Source organism: Dermacentor andersoni, chromosome 2 (genome assembly GCF_023375885.2).
Source record: "Dermacentor andersoni chromosome 2, qqDerAnde1_hic_scaffold, whole genome shotgun sequence".
NCBI lineage: Eukaryota > Metazoa > Arthropoda > Arachnida > Ixodida > Ixodidae > Dermacentor > Dermacentor andersoni.
Genome location: NC_092815.1, coordinates 229,151,255 through 229,168,404, shown reverse-complemented (window position 1 = coordinate 229,168,404; position 17,150 = coordinate 229,151,255). Strand labels below are relative to the sequence as shown.

Genomic DNA, 17,150 nt, shown 5'->3' with positions numbered 1-17,150 from the left:
CGCTTGCAAAGGCCCACAACGTCTTCTATGTACTTGGTGAAGTTTTCACCGGGTTGTTGGGAACGGCTGTGCAAGCGCTCTCGGCACGGAGCTTCCACACCTCTGGGCGACCAAAGACTTGCTTAATGCGCGCCTTGAAATCTGGCCAGGTGCTGAGGTTGGATTCATGGTTGTGATACCACACGCTACCGACCCCCGTGAGATAGAAGTTCACGTAACTGAGCTTCGCAGCGTCGTCCCACTTATTGTGGGCACTCACCCACTCATATGTCGAGAGCCAATCTTCTACGTCGTATTCGTCAGAACTGCTGAAGATCGGAGGATCGCGTTGACGCACTGAGCCAGGACAAATCAATGTTGGCGATGCCGGAGGTGTTGTTTGGCTGGCGTCGTCAGGCATGATGGCTGGCAGAGTCCGATTACGTAGTTCCAGGGTGGTTGGGGAAGTACTACCCCGCACCTCCACCAACTATGTAATGCGGTTTATTGAGCAGTCAGGAACGCGACCGTCTCAGTCGAGCGTCGGACACCGAGAGCGCGAGCCCCTCTTCGTCGGCGGGCCGATGATGATAGTGCGTCCATAGAGCGCGCCAGTCTTCTTTGCTACACTATTATTATTATTATTATTATTTTTATTATTATTATTATTATTATTATTAGGTGGGAGAACCTGCCCCAACAAGCAGCCCTGTGTTGTGGCTTGTTGTGCAGCTTCTCCCAGGCAAAACGCTGCACCCCGGAGGGCCGTGCACAGATGCAGCTGGACCACCAGCAGTTTGTAAGCAAAGTGGAGAAGCTGCGCGAGCAACGCCAGCCCCTGCCAGACAAGGAGCTGGTCGAGGCATACATCAAGGCCTACTACCTCATGGAGCGCAGCCTGCGTGACTGGATCGTCGCCCACTCCAAGGTGCGTGCTTGTCTGCTTTAGCAGGACTGGTTCGACGTGAACAAGGTTCCGAGATAAGTGGTGTCATGCTGCGCTCTCTATGTCCTGGAAATGTATTGTAGATTTCATCATCATCACCAGCTTATTTATGTCCACTGCAGAATGAAGGCCTCTCCATAATTACATTCTTTAGCGCAAATCAATGGACACAAGAAAGACGACAGGACAAGGCACTACTCTCAGCTGACATCGTTTTATTGCGTCACTCCTTTATAGACAGCAGAATCTAGAGGAACATGCGCAGTGAGCACCATGTGCAGGAACCACCAACATGTGATCACAAGAGCGCACTCATGCGACAGAATCCAAGAAACCATATTCAGCACTGTACAAGGTTTAAGAAGGCACACTAATGAACTGTGACCCCAATGACTGTATGAAGGAAGCTTCAGATAACTCTCGGGAGGGGATATCACGGCTCTTTTTCGAAATCGTAGTATCACGAAACATGGCTTTGCAATTGCATATTTTACAATGTTGCAAGTGCAAAGCCATGTTTCGTGATACTACGATTTCGAAAAAGAGCCGTGATATCACCGCCCGAGAGTTATCTGAAGCTTCCTTCATACAGTCATTGGGGTCACAGTTCATTAGTGTGCCTTCTTAAACTTTGTACAGTGCTGAATATGGTTTCTTGGATTCTGTCGCATGAGTGCGCTCTTGTGATCAGATGTTGGTGGTTCCTGCACATGGTGCTCACTGTGCATGTTCCTCTAGATTCTGCTGTCTATAAAGGAGTGACGCAATAAAACGATGTCAGTTGAGAGTAGCGCCTTGTCCTGGTCGTCTTTCTTGTGTCCGTTGTATTGCGCCAAACAATGTAATTATGGATTCACACCAACTAGCCTATCAATGCATTGTGCTGAAGGCCTCTGCCTGTGATCTCCAATAACCCCTTTCCTGGTCCATTCGATTCCAGCTTGCGCCCTCAAATTTCCTGTAATGCTCATCGAAAAAGAGAGTGGCAAGAGAATCAGTGCTTTATGCCCAAAGCCTCTCTGCAACACCTTGGCATCATTTGTTGCACTGCTAATGACACTGAACCTGATGGCCGGTGACACCTGAAATTCTATTTACATGGCATCCTTGTAAAATTGTGAATTATTATTTGCTAGGTTTTCGTTGGGGAGCTGGTGACAGTTGTCTGCTTCAGCAATGGCTTCAAAAAAATCCGTCACGTGGGCAGTCTGCAAAGTGTGATGTTATGAAGATGCAGTGTTGCTGCCGTCACATTGCGTGCTGGCAAAAAAGGAATGAATAAAAAAAGAAAAAAATCAACAACTTCTGCTGGCATAGGTTTCCTCAGAAAGTAAGATTAACAGGCCGGGATAAGTTTTCAAAACTTTCGTGGCAAAGATTGTTGTTCAGTGTGCCAAGAGATAGAAAGGTCAACATAGTCATGTGCTCTTTTTGCCTGTATTATGTCCATTTTTTTTACAAATGTGGACCTTGTTTATGAATTTGTTGCAGTACTGCTTGAGCATCACCTGCTATGAAGCCTGCTTTCAGCTTGCCTCCTTTTCTAGAGTTTAGACAGCCACTTGTTCCTGAACCCAAGTATCTTTCACAGTGGATGCAACTTATTAGAAGCCACTAACACAGTCACTTGAGACCTGGTGGTACATCTCACAAACTAATCAATAATGGGACTCTTTGATTTTTGGAGTTCTGGCAGCCCACTGGCAGCCAGCTAGTTCCGGTCCTGATAGGAAGTCACGTGGGCTGGGGTCCCAAGACACACCGAAGCTGGCCGAAGCTTGCAAAATAGAACGCCGGGACATCTGGCCATATGTAAACATGCTACCAGCATGGCAGCGCCTGGCGAGACTGGTGTGCGCTCGTCGTATTCTGCCTATTTTTGTGTTGCCAGCTTGAAAAGATATACAGCTGCATTCATGGGTACAATCACTTTCGCAAGATTTACCGCAACTCAGCACAGGACACGCACTCCGCCAACCTTACCTTGCACAATGGAACAGACAGCCTCCGACGCATCCAATGCCAAGACGCAAAATCGCTCCTAAAAGTGATTGTATCACCGAAAGCGATCACTCGAGGATCCGTGCTCACAGCGATCACGGTGGGCGACATTGATGAGTTGGCGTTGTGTCATCACTTGACAAGACATGAAAAAGTAGGATATCAGGTGCGTCTTATGCACATAAATTTTCGTGCCGACCTGCTTAGGCTTCGATTTTAGAAAGTTTGCTTCAGCTGATTGTGCTGCTCATTTTGACCCTAAGGAGCGAGAGATACGGCTGACGCTTGAAAATACATGCCGCCTGTGACCAGCAAAATGTTTCACAATATTGGTCATGATTATGAGAGCAATAAGCTAATGTATGTGTTCCTAAGAACGTGTACCTATTACTCAACCAGTGCATTCTTAACATCAATGGCCTGAAGTTCGAACACATATATCGGTTTCGAGCTGCCACCCAAGCATACGATGTAGAGACGAAACGAACACGGCTGAGCTAGCTGCAACGCCTTCGCTAGGTGCAGAAAAGAGATATCACCGCATACATAAGCAAGATATGTGAAAAGAAACACCACCAGAGAACGATGAAATGAAAATGTACCGCAATGTTGGTGAATGAGCGCATACAACTTGCGCGGAACATGATGCAGATAACATGCACGTGTGAGAGCGCAGCGCGCTGTTCACCACCTGGAAGAAGCCTTCACGGGACACAGACACACAAAAGCTTCAAATGGTTCACCGCCACTCGTATCACACCGTCTCGCAATGTAGAAGGGTGCATTAAAGCCTAAGAAGATAACGCTAGAAGTAAGGAAATCTGATGATGACTGTAGCCATTTGGCTGAGCGAGGTAAATTTAAGTCCTCAAGCACCCGCTTTGCAATTTGTCAAGTCCCCACAAAGATGGTGCCGACCGCCCATCACCTCTTTTAGTCTACTAGCCAGAGAACTTCCAGAGAGCAGCCAGACCAAAAATCCTTCTCGCTAGTTCTGGCAGCCCACGGGTAGCCACAACCGTCCAGTGCAAGTAAAACAAACGCCCGGCAGAATTGCGTGGCGCTGTGGGCGGAGCAACATGAGAAAAACGAAGGCACTCTAGCTGGCTGTGGCAGTCCACGGGTAGCCAGAATTGGAAAATTGAAGAGGCCCAGTGGTTGGAGCCAACATTTCAGCCTGGGCCTTATGTTCCTGGTGAAGGCAAATCCACTTGTCAAAACATTATTATGACCAGCTAAGACGTGAACCAAACTGAAATACAAGGATAAGAAGGAAGTCCTTCCTGTCTTTGTTATTTCGCTTTTTTTCGCACCTTAACACATCCTAATAAGTATGAAACTAGCCCAGCAACAAGTAGTGATATGTCAATACATTGGCTCTAGCCATTGTACTGACATATCAGTTGTTAACCACTGTCAGTTGTTCAACCGCTGTTGATTCCTTCGTCTCCATCTTCCTGTGTCTCATTTGAATCTCACAGGCTGCCAGTTGTCAGGTGGTCACAAAGGAAGTTAGCTGAGCTTGTTGGTGTTCTTTAGTTAGCTTTATCCAAGTTGAAACACGCATCAACACAGAGGCAGTGTGCAGGATGTTTCAATTAACTAGAACGCTTTAAGGGTAAATTCTTTTTGCTAAATGCGACCCCTCAGAGAAGATTTTCTTATTGCAGATTTAAATACTTCAGGGTAACCTATTTGAAAAAAAGTTTACCGCGATTTTTTTAAGTGACCATAAAGTGACAAGAATATTTTGCATAGGTAATGTGCATTGTTTATTCATGAATACAGATTGGCTTGCATAAATACTTATGATAAGAACAAAAAAGTAGATACACTAGAATGGGTATACAGTTAAACCTCGATACAAACTTCCTTATTACAAAATTCTCAATATAACGAAGTATTTAACTTTTCATCACCTCTTGTCCATAGAACACCATGTATTTAGAACCTCAGTACAACGAAGTGTGTCTTGATACAATTTCCATATGACGAAATTTCACTGCCGCTGTGAAGGAATGCCGGGACAATAAATGGAAGCTTCCGCTGACGCAGATGCTCAAATGATTGAATTGCAAGCAGCTGCTTGCAAACGCACCTCTCAAATGCAGCCGCGGAAGTGGAGCCGCATCATGTTCCATATAAAGTCTAAATGCAATAAGATCCTATCGTGCCCCGCGCACTGTGTGCTTTAGGTGCTAGTGAAAGTGTGCGAGGGTAAGACAAGAAAGCTGATGGCTTCACGAGGGATGCGTTAACACAATCAAGAGTGCGCAAGGGGTCGGGGGTAAGCTGGTGCGCGTCTCGGCTGTGGCTGCGCACGGCTGTAAGCGCGGCTGAACGCATACGCACCTGTGTGCCTTCCTTTAGAGGTAATCTGCCGCGTGTGCAAAGAGTGGGCGTGCCAAGACGACGTAGCACCAAGTTAGCTGCCTTACAGCGCGTTTAGTATTGGAGGTTGCATAATTGTGAGTTTCGGTGATCCATTGGAGCGAGAGGCACACGAAGCATTCCTTCCTCGTTGCCGGCGCTTTTCCTGATAGTGTCGTCCCTGTGCAGGCGACGCTATCAGTTGTGGGGGTGGAGTGCACGTGAAAACGTGGCTGGCTTCGCTTAATTCGTACCGTCGATGTGAAGATATTGTCGACGTACTATCAGCGTCAAACGAAACGTGAACAGTGGAGTGCGTGGCCCAAGCATAAGCGGAAAGTATAGTTTGTGCCATCCAGTCATCACGATTAACAAGTGCACACATCCAGTTTGGCCGCACTGTGGGCTCCCCCTATGTGAGATATTTTCGCTTCTGTTCTCATTCTGACATTGGAAAGGGAGAAAAAAATAAAAGAGAACAGAAGCTAAAATTTGCAGTTTACGGCATGTATTGTTTCATAGTTCACCGAAACCATAAGTGCTATCGGTGTCAAATGAAACGCAAACAGCGGTGCGCTTGGTGCAGTTTGTACCGTTATCATTGGAGATGTTAGAAATAGATTTGCTCATGCAGTTTGCCGCTTGTGGGCCACATCCATTCTTTCAACTGGAAAACTTGCACAGTGCGTTATTGCTTGCAGCTGAGACAGTGGCCAGTGTAGGCGTGCCGAGTGCGTTTGGCTGTTTGACAAAACGGAAGTGGAAATATCTCGCTACAGGGGGATCACGCAGTGTGGCCACTCGCTCCGCTGTTCACATCTTATTTGACGCTGATAGTACGTGGCATGAAACCGTATCATTCGTCGCCGACTCCCAAATTTCTCAAAATGAATTCTTTTCTCATTCAATTTTGCTTTTTTCGATTGCCCGATAATTCGGAAAATTCTGCGACCTCTTTTCATGTAAGCAAAATCGATTGACGACTGTACTCATTGCATAAAAGCTCAAATTCCAATACATTTGATATACGTAACGAAGCAAATTGCTAATTTTGCCGACTTCGTTATATCAAGGTTTAACTGTACATTATTGCAAGCCAGTACTTGGGCAGTATTCCGCATTGAAGGAGTCGCTATGCGACTCACTTGCAGAAGAGCAACCAGCACACATGTCCATAGTGTAATCGAACCGTTTATGTGAGCACATACAAGAAAACTCGATGGTTGTATGCCCGTCAGAAAAGCCAAATGAGTCAGAAACTTGCAGATATCCTTCCTATTGCCGACGAGGGGCAGTCAGTTTCTGCGAGTCTCAAGACAATAAGCGCAGGCATGGCAGCACCAGCGCCCGCCTGTGAACAGATGTAATCAATCACACTTCTGTGAGCAATAAATGAGCAAGCATCTAGCAGTAACCCTTTGAGAGATTAGAAACCAGATAGACATCAATTTTTGCCAGTGCAACAAACGAAAACAGCCCACGAGATGAAACCAAAACTAACTGCCACGCACACGCAGGTGTGCCGGCAGTTGGCGACGTGCTGCCGTAAATAAACTGTAGAATTAAAACCAAGAGACTCTGGAACAAAAAAAAAAATCCTTGCATCCACACAGAGAATTTAAAAATTGCCATGTTTTGAAGCATGCAGACAGCATTGTAAACGTGGGGCATCGATCATTTGGGACTTGTTCGGGGCGCCATATATTTACATCTTTGACCCTCAAAGGGTTAAAGAAAAGTGTTTTGTCCTAGGTGATTGAGATCAAAAGCATATCGCATACCACCGGATTGACTCACTATTATCGAATTACTATTAGTTGGCCTATTTATTTATTTATTTATTTATTTATTGTACCTTCAAGGCCAAAAGGCATTACAAAAGGGAGCGGAACAAAATACAGAGCATGTACAGATGACAGGTCATAATAATAAAAAACATAAGTAAATGCAAATTAACAAAAGTATTCTTCAATAGTACCGTATTTACTCGCATAATGATCGCAATTTTTTGTCAGAAAAAATTGACGCAGATTCAAGGGTGTGATCATTATGCGAGTTAAATTTCCTGAAAAAAAAATTTCATCCCGCATTTGCTGCCGGATGACAACAGGTCAACAAATAGGCGGCTGCCGCTGTATGTAGTGCCGGACACCAAAACAAAAATGGCGGCCGGCGGAGCAAGCTGAATGCGCCGAACACTATTTTTTTTTTTCTTCTCATGAGTACGTTACATGCATTGAAACAGTTTCTTCTGTATCAGTAATGAATAATATCATTAATATTGGCAAGTTGGCGGCAATAACGTAGCCATGTTTATTTTGAGGGTACAGAAACAAATGGACGCGCTTAGCTGCCAGCGCTATTTATCTACGGAAGCCAGCGCTCTAGTAATGGAACTTCAAGCCATCCACGACGCTGTGCAAGATGCGACATCTAAGCTGCCTACCATCAAGCAACTAGATATCTTCACTGATTCTTTAGCGGCTATTCAGGAACTCAAGAAGGTTGATAAGGCGATGGAAATCTGCGAGACAATACACACTATGAATAGTAAGACAGCTACTTGCATCAAGGTAGACTGGATTCAAGGCCATTCAGTGAACCCTCACAACATTGCTGCTGACCAGCAGGCACACTGCCCTCCTAATCCTGATCCTACACCTATTCCCCTCCCACCCCAACCTCGTAACTCGCTCCGAGCCCGTAAAAATGTTCTCTGGCAGGACACATGCGTTCTTATCCCACCGTGTGTCTGCTCCCTCCCCCTTCACCTTACTAGGGCAGAGAAAGTTGTGCTTAGGAGGCTTCGGGCCGGGGTGGCCCTTACACCGGCTGTTGTCTCAAGGTGGAACTGGTTGCATTTACCACTGGGTGCTACGTGTCCATACTGCTCCGTTCCTGTGGTGGAAGCAGATGCATACCACCTAATGGACATGTACGGGTTTACAATCGGAACGCTCGCGTCTCCTACTGCAAGCCGGCCTCCGCTACAGTATGACAACCAGCTATGACCACTGGATACATGACAACAGATTCCACAAAACACTGCTTCAATTCATACACAACACAGGCCTCACAGCACACATATAATACACATATACGCTCCAAGAATTATGCCTTAAGGGCAAGTCTTTATCGCAATAAAAAAAAAAAGAAAGCTGCCAGTGACATAGGAACACATGGCGGGCATGCTGCGGAAACTGCAGCATTTGTCTTCACTGCTATCCTAATCTGGCATGTTTCCGCTAAGGTTCTTATTAAACTTTTGCGCACAGAAAAACAGGACGTCGAACGAAGAAGGGACACACAACATGCGCAATCCGCTAAGGGTGGGCGAATATCTCAGCTGTGTTACAAGCGACGGCGTATGAATAGGGTACACTTCTAACGTATCAGAGTAAACGTGGCTGCTATCATTGCCGCTCGCGATTTGTTGCGTGCCCACGAGTGCAGACGAGAAGAATCGAAAGGCACCTTTTTTGCTGCTGTTGTTGTTGTTGACCACAACCATTATAAAGCCTACACATAATAAAGACAAGTTTGGTTGTAGCTTTTTTTTTGTAATGGAAGTGCGAAAAGTTATGAAAGGAATGAAATGGGGCATCTGCTTAAGAATGTTTGGTGTGTGCAGACTGCTTGGTTTGTCTTGAAGAGTCATTCAGGTAGCATTCGACAGATGGTAAGCGCGATCATTATTAGCTAGACTTGGCACACGACATATCGCTGCGGCAAGTTAAACGGGAAATTAAAAAAAGCGTATTTTGACGACAAAATTCAAGGGTGCGATCATTATGCGAATGCGATCATTATGCAAGTAAATACGGTAGTTCTAAAAGCAGATGTATCGGTTATGTTAACAACTGAGGCCGGCAGATTATCCCATTCATTGGTAATTTTAGGAATAAATGAATAAAAAGAATAGGTTCATGCGACAATGTGGAACGCTCAATTTATGATGATGGTCAGTACGAGATATACGTGCAGCTTCGGAGAAAAGTTAACTTTTTAATTTCAAGTTGTAGTAATAGATTTTGTCCAGCAGTGATAAGCCTGCTAACTTCCTACGGGATGAGAGGAGAGGGAGCTTCATAGATGTTACGCTTGATGTCCGAGAATAGTTAGTAAGAGTGAAACGTGCGCTACGATTTTGTATAGATTCTATTGCATTTGTTAAGTAATCTAAGCCACGGTCCCAGACGGAAGAGGCATATTCAAGCTTAGGACGTATTAGTGTTTTGTACAGAAGTAGCTTTAAATTACCGGGGGCCATTGAGAAATTGCAGCGGAGGTAACCAAGCGTGCGGTTAGCATTGTTAGTGATGTGGTTTATGTGTGTTTGCCAGGAAAAATTAGATGTTATGAGGACGCCTAAGCACTTATAGGAAGCCACTTCTTCGAGTACAGAGTTCATCAAGTACACAATCATCTGGAAATAACCTTATGGAGGACGCTACGCAGTTAGGCAAATCATTAATATAAATGAGAAAATACAAGGGTCCGAGAACAGAACCTTGGGGAATCCCTGAACTGACAGGACAAAGCGAAGAGTCAAAATTGTTAGCAGTGACAAATTGTGTTGTATTGGATAAGAAGTTTTCAATCCATGAGATAATATTACGGTCAATGTTGAGTGTATTTAATTTTAGACAAAGTAATTGGTGAGAGACGTGATCAAATGCTTTCGAAAAGTCTAAGAAGATGGTGTCAATGTGAAATCCATTATCCAATGCGGCACAGATGTCATGTGTAAGTTGAGTATCACAGGAAAACGATTTACAGAACCCATGCTGACAAGATGAAAAGAATGAATTTGTTTCTAGGAAGTTGATGAGATTAGAGTATATTATATGCTATAGAATTTTGCGTGGCACACTTGTTAAAGAAATTCGCCTGTAATTCAATGGTGAATGCACGTTGCCAGGCCTAAATAATGGAACCACCTTGCCAACTTTAAAATTCTTTGGTAATGAACACAACAGAATATACTGCGAAAAGATGTTGCACAAGATTATGGAGTAGTACACTTAGGTATTTTACAAAAACTTGGACATAATGTTGTCTATTCCTGACAGTGGCGAAATTTTTAATTGACGAATCAAGTTCACGACACCATTGTAATCAATTAACAAGGGCTCCATCCGAGGAAAATTCATCTTAACAAATTCAGGTAGAAAACTACAAGGCAAAATATTATTCAAAAATTATTTAAAATACACTTCATTGAGTACAAAACAACATTCTTCTTGTGGAACAACAGCACCATCTACATCAGTTAACAATATTGTGTTACATTCGGAACCCTTGACAATTTTCCAAAATTTTTTAGGATTATCAGTCAGCAGAGATGGAAGTGTATTGTAAAAGAAAATGCGTTTAGCTTCTTTGACTGTGTTTTTAAACAGTGAAGCAACCTGCTGATATGCACGCCAGCTATCAGCTGTGTTCTGTTTTACAGCTTGGCGAAATAGCCGCTTCTTCCTGTTCAAGATAATTTTTAGAGATGCATTAAACCACGATGATCGATGGTTACACCGAACAACTCAAAGGGGTATGTATTGTTGTACTAATTCATTAACCTTATTTTTAAAAAACAACCAATTCTCTTCAACACTCCGAGTGCAAAAGTCCAGCATGTATTCTTCTACAAAAGCTTCAAGTTGTGTGTTCATTGATGCATAGTCCGCTTTACTGTAGTCTCGAATGTATTTTTGTTTGCTGTTGGGACGGTTGACGTTTTCTTTATTAAGCTGGAAATGAATAAAAAATAAATAAGAAATGGAAAAAAATAAATGATCGCTAAGCCCTGGCAAAATACTTAAAGGATTACCTAACAAGATCGGGAGCGGTAGTCAAAACTAAGTCGAGGATGTTAGCACTGGTTGCTGTATTTCAAGTTGGTTGAGTAATCAGCTGAGTAAGATGGAAATCAAAACAGAAATTGAGAAATGCCTTCTATCACTGGATGAGTCGGATACAGTTGGCACAGGATAGGACCAGTTTATGTTGGGGTAATTGAAATCCCCCATTAGGAAAATGGGTAAGTGTGGAAACCTTGTTACGATGGTATTAAGCAGGTCATGAAGTTCAGCGCAAAACGTAGAGGAAGCGCTCGGTGGCCTGCAAAAAATAACATCACGGTGGTGTATTCTAATTCCAGCGCAGACTGCTTCTAAACCGGAAGAAAGAGGAATGTGAAACGAATTGAGCCTCTCAGCCACTGCAATAAACATGCCACCACGTAACCTAGTACTACGGTCACACTGATAGATACAATAATGTTGTTGGCATTCGAATGCTTCTTTGTTGGATATTTTTGACGATAGCCAGGTCTCTGTCAAAGGGACAATGTCGGCAGTGTATGCATCAATTAGGGAGGATATATCATCACGTTTATTTACAACACTACGAATGTTAGAAAAGAGCAGATTAATGTCAGGTGCAAGGCGGTGTGTGTCTGAGTTTAGCTATGCGGGAGGAGTGTCATGCGCAGAAGATCGAACGGTGGCTTGGGAAGGACACAAGGATGATTCATCAGCCTCCATTCCGGACTAAATCTCACAGTTAGTTCATTAATGCAAAATATTAAGTACTAATTCTATTAGGGCCTACTTGTGATTGTAGAAGTTGCACAGCATGTTGAGAAACGCCTACTAATGTTGTTTTCATCATGTTACCTTTAAGGGAAGATGCTACTTGAAAATATATATATATGTATATTACTTGTACTAGAGGTTTGAAAATTGAGCCAGTTATAGAGTTCTTCAAGCAGATTTCGAGTATGTCATTATTTTTAGTGTAGCTGTAACATTTTTGTCCGTTATGACCTACAGAACTGCAAAATATAGTCATCTTTGCGGTCACTTCCTTGTGTATATAATTTTCATGAAATACATTGTGCTGTAGCTTATTTAGCCTGTTGTAGACCGCAAAGTGCCAATATCTATCCAAACAACATGTACAATTACTGGAACTATGAAAAAAAAAAACGGGACATCATGAGTAACTTTTTTTCACAGTCCCATGAAGTATACCTTGTGCTTTCACAACTACTGCTGAGAGGCATTGCAATTTCAAGTAGATATCATATCTTGAATAGTAACTATGCCAAATTTCGTTAGTATAACACAATTGTAAGTGCACAAGGTTATTCTCATGGGATGATTGTGAAAATAATTAGTTGAAGTACACTAATCTTCTTTTGCATAGTTCCACTAATTATGCATGCTGTTTGGATAGATATCTGCACTTTGCAGTTTGCAAAGAACTTAATAAGCTACAGCACAATGCTTTTTGTGAAAATTTAATATACAAGAAAGTGCCTGCAAAAAATCAGTCTTTTGCCATTGTGCAGGACATAACTGAAGAATTGTAGCAGCTACACAAAACCTAATGACATATTCGAATTTTCCTTAAGAACTCTCTAAGTGGCTCAATTTTCACACCTCTAGTACAAGTAATATTTCTTTTTTCTTTTCGAGTCACATGTTTTTTCTAGGCGCTGAAGAAAGCCATTGAAATATTAGAAAATTGACATCACTGTCTGCTTGCGCACCTGATTTGCAGCTCTCCCAGTCATGTTTTCAGAGAAGAAAAAGGATGGGATGTTCTTTTGTAGAAAGAACCGATAGGCCTTGATGGTCAGCCATGTCAGCATAGTCCAAAACGATAAGCAATAGGCCAAGACTGAAAGTGGATCAAAGCATGCTTGTCAGTTCCCTTTGCAAGAGGCATGTGGACCTTTGTAAACACTTTTGAAAATGCTGCACACCCAATGCATAAGCATGCAGTAACCTTGCTTGTGTTGTTTTTTGCTCATAGTTTGAGGGGTTGGTTCAGAGCCCTTAAGCTAAACTAACACATTTTAAGGTGCTGATGCTGCTACCGCTCACATTCAGGTCTTCCAGTATGGCCCTCTGCTAGTATGTCTCCAATATGCCAAAATTATTCATTGATAGTTCTTGCTATCCTTGAAAAGGAAAGGGTGCAATCGTTGCATTCTACCAGTGCAGTACTACCATATGGGGCAGAAACTTAGAGGTTAACAAACAAACTTGAGAAGGCATTAAGGACCTTGCAGTGGGTGATTGCGTGAAAAGTGTAAGGCATAACGTTAAGAGACAGGAAGATGGATCAGAAAGTGTGGATCAGAAAGCAAAGGGGAGTAGCCAATACTATTCTAGTCTACATTTGGAGGAAGAATGCAGCTGGTCAGGCCATGCAGTGCGTAGGGTAGAGAACCGGTGGACTATTAGAGTTACGGAATGGGTGCCAAGGCAAGGGAAGCACAGTAGAGGACGCCAGAAAATTAGGTGGTGTGATGAAATCAGATAAATTTGCAAGCATAACTTGGAATTAGCTAGCGCAAGATAGGGGTAACAGAGATTTCTGGGAGAGGCCTTCCTGCTGTAGTGGGTATAAGAATAGGCTGATGATAATGATTATGAGTTTTTCATAAATGTGAGTAGGTTGTAAAGCTCAAAATAAATTCAAATAAATTACTGTAATGTCGAATGAGTTGTGATTGCTGAGTATTGAATTTCTGCTGATGGTGTACCAAGGATAGTGTGCAGGCAAATTTTTATCATTTGACATAGAACTTAATGTTTGACATTTATGCTGGATTATACTATTCGGGAATGGTTTATGAGATGTCTAATTTTACTTGCAATAGCAAGTTTCATTGTTCATGAAGTCTTTTGTCTTAAAGGGACACTAAAGCGAAACAATAAATCAGTTTAGACTAATGAAGCATTGTTTGAGGACCCTGCAGGCAGTCATTTCAAAAAATAGTTTGATTATTCGATGAGAAAATGAAGGTCCAAGTATCAGTATTTTAATTTCGCACCGAAACACCAGCGCCGGCACGTCAGCGTGACGTCAGGGATTCCAAAGTATGTTTTCGCATTTAGGCGGCGTTGGCTGAATAAAGGTTTCGAAACTTGCCATGTTTGACATTTGGTTCCTTTAGAACACAATGTAGCCAATCTGTACCGCTGTATACAATTAGTAGGCCTTAGAAGATGCCATCAAAATCCAAGACGTCGCAGCCCCAGGTGCGGGAACATAAGTAGGCGTCTCCACCTGTATTTCGTTCTTGCACTTTTTCTGGCTTACCAAATGTCTTATCATTGTAGGAGTGGTGTTCTTGGTTTTGTAGAATGGTAATTTACTGATGCAGAAGAAATTATTTTTCACTTTACTGTCCCTTTAGGCACCTTGTTTGCCATAGGTATCTCCAAGGTGCGTAATCATAGAGCATTTCACTTGTGATAGCATGTTTGCACTGCTTTACGCCATTTTGTGTGTTTCCTCATCTGTGTCACATCTCTAACCATGAAAAAGAAGGAAAAGGCAGGAAAATACTCAAAGGTGTGAACTGAAATCATGGAAACTACAGCCATCCTTTGCGCAGTGCATGCTAGGTGGCACCACAATACCCTCACAGCAACAAAGGCTATTAATTGAGCAAGAGCATGTACTGTCAGCATTACCGTGCACATTCTATCCCTTCCTTATGCCCTGTTCATCATGCTGGGTTTTCTGCTGAAGAGACCTGAACTTGCTATTACAAGTCCTTTCAGTTGCAGGGTTATTGTGATAATTATTTAGCTTTTTTTAAATTTTGCCTTTGTTTTAAGTGCTGTTTTCTTATGTTTCTTTCCCAATATGGCACATGCAATAATAAAGAATTCAAATACTAATTTGTAATATATTTTCCTGCAAGTTGGCACCCTACGAGTTCATTCTTACCACTTTTCCAATGTCATCGTAATATTTTATGTCCTCCTGAAACACAGACAGCTCTGAGACAGAATCACTTTTCAAGATGACCATCTGGTGTGTTACAAACTTGAGAAAACCATTTTTGTGAAGTACCAAGGTTAGGTGCTAACATGGAACATCTGTATCTTTGTGGACAAAGCAACTATCTCGTCATGTTTCCCACACCATAAAAAACTACCTTTATTTGCCCCAACACGAAAATGAAGCTGTAACAATGTGTAATGGATTACAGTGTTGACTGATATTGCATTCTGGATTTTCATGATTTAACATTCGAAACTCACTTCATGGTTGCCTTTTGTTGTCTCTGACAGCACAGCGATCTGGATGAAATTGTTGTCAATTTCTTGAACGTTTGTAAGCAAACAACTTTCACACTGTTCCACATGCATCTGACTTGATATTCAGGAGGGCTGTTTGTGCTTAGGAACTAACCTTGAAAAAGACAGAAGGCAGTGTGCAATATAAGGTACAAGGGGTGTGAAAAGAATATTCAAGTCTCAACTCTGGCTTTGTCTTATGGGAAAGGATATTAACGTATGAACTTTTCAGTGGATCAAGAGAGAGATTATGAGGACACACTTTCTAGCCAGCCAACTTCCTTGCCCTCGAAAGACGAGGTCACACATCCATCACTGCCCCTGAAAACTCTGACAGCTGACAAGAGTTGAAGGGCCATGACACCAAAAATTTGAATATGCATGGCTAACTAGTATTCGTGTCCCACTGCAAGCTTGGCAAATTTAAGCGCATTCGGTGCATTATAAAATTTGTATTGTAATTTTTTATATTGCACTTTAGCCGCACAGCAGTCTGGCAGCATTGATGGGTGATGAAATAAAGGTCTGGTATTTGTGCTGTGTTTATCTTGCGAGTAAAATAGTTGCGGGCATATTGCAGTGGCAGCACCTTCATTGTGCTGTTGGGCACCAGAGTGTGCCAAGCTAGGAGAGTCTGACAGTGTGGGCTCATTGTTTGAGCATGTTGCATGGCAGACAACACAACCCTGCACTTTTTGACATCGCACAAACCATGTCAAGATGATAGTTGGTTTTGGTGTGAAGGGGTTAGAGGCAGCAATTTCAAACTAAAATCTTGGGTTAAAATGTACATTGAAAGACTGAGTTTTTTTTTGTGTGGATAACTATAATGGCCCTTCTATTCACAGTTACATTGATAAACTGAATACTTGGATGACCAAGCCATGGCTCCATTAGTAATCTTCCCAGATGAAAGTGGGGCTTGCTTGTGCATCATGAGCAAAAGGTATCCTTTCCCAGACGGAGTTTGATGTCACTTTCTGGCAAAGATGTCATTTTCCACAGGACACACCATTTAGAAAAGGGCAGGATAGCTACACCTACAGATCTCATGTATAAGGTTCTAGAGGCCACATAGCTGTGCCCACTGAATGTCCTCACGGGAAAATTTCTCTGCAGGACTATTCGACCAAGCAGCTGATTGGCCTGGTGAACTGCATCAGCCATCTGAACAAGAAAGGGCGTCAGGGGCTACTCAATCTCATCGAGGAGATCGCCGCATCACCACCCCGAAAGTGACCATGGGTGTTCTCTGCCTCTCTCTGTACAGTTACTAACAACTTTCACAATAAAATCAAAACGTGCAATTTTCTTTTATGGTCAGCTTTGGTACTTTTGTGATCTTGCAGAGAGAGCGAAATAACTTTATTTAGTGTCTAGCAGTTTACGGGTGCAAGCACTAACCTAAACGGTGGCCAGTGGCCCTTGGGCCCTCGCGGCATCCTCAGCCAGCTGGACGGCCCAGAGTTGGTCTTCCGGGGCCGAACTAAGCAGCACGACCTCCCACTGCTCATCATTAATTGTTATGTGGCCCTGTCAGATCACCTGAGGGCAAGCCCATAGAATGTGTGGCAGGTCTGCTCTTTCCTTAGATAATTAACATTTGTTGGAATACTGGCCTGTGTAGTAGTGGCTATAAGCCACCGAGTTTGGATACGTATTGCTTTGAACGAGGCACCAAGCCACGGCTTGTTGCTTAGTAAATGTTGGGTGTGTGGGGAGATACCAGGCCCTTCCTAATGTATAATGAG

At 43.0% G+C, this 17,150-nt stretch overlaps 1 protein-coding gene across 1 annotated transcript in view; it reads left to right on the top strand.

Annotated features, from left to right (window-relative positions):
* Window positions 1-16,711, top strand: part of Vps50 (vacuolar protein sorting 50) — a 171,998-nt gene extending 155,287 nt beyond the window's left edge. Inside the window, exons 25-26 of the mRNA XM_050186790.3 lie at window positions 712-907; window positions 16,519-16,711. Of these exons, the coding sequence (XP_050042747.1) occupies window positions 712-907; window positions 16,519-16,638 (316 nt within the window). The 3' untranslated portion in view covers window positions 16,639-16,711. The remainder of the gene's footprint in view (window positions 1-711; window positions 908-16,518) is intronic.
* The last annotated feature ends 439 nt before the right edge of the window (window positions 16,712-17,150 follow it).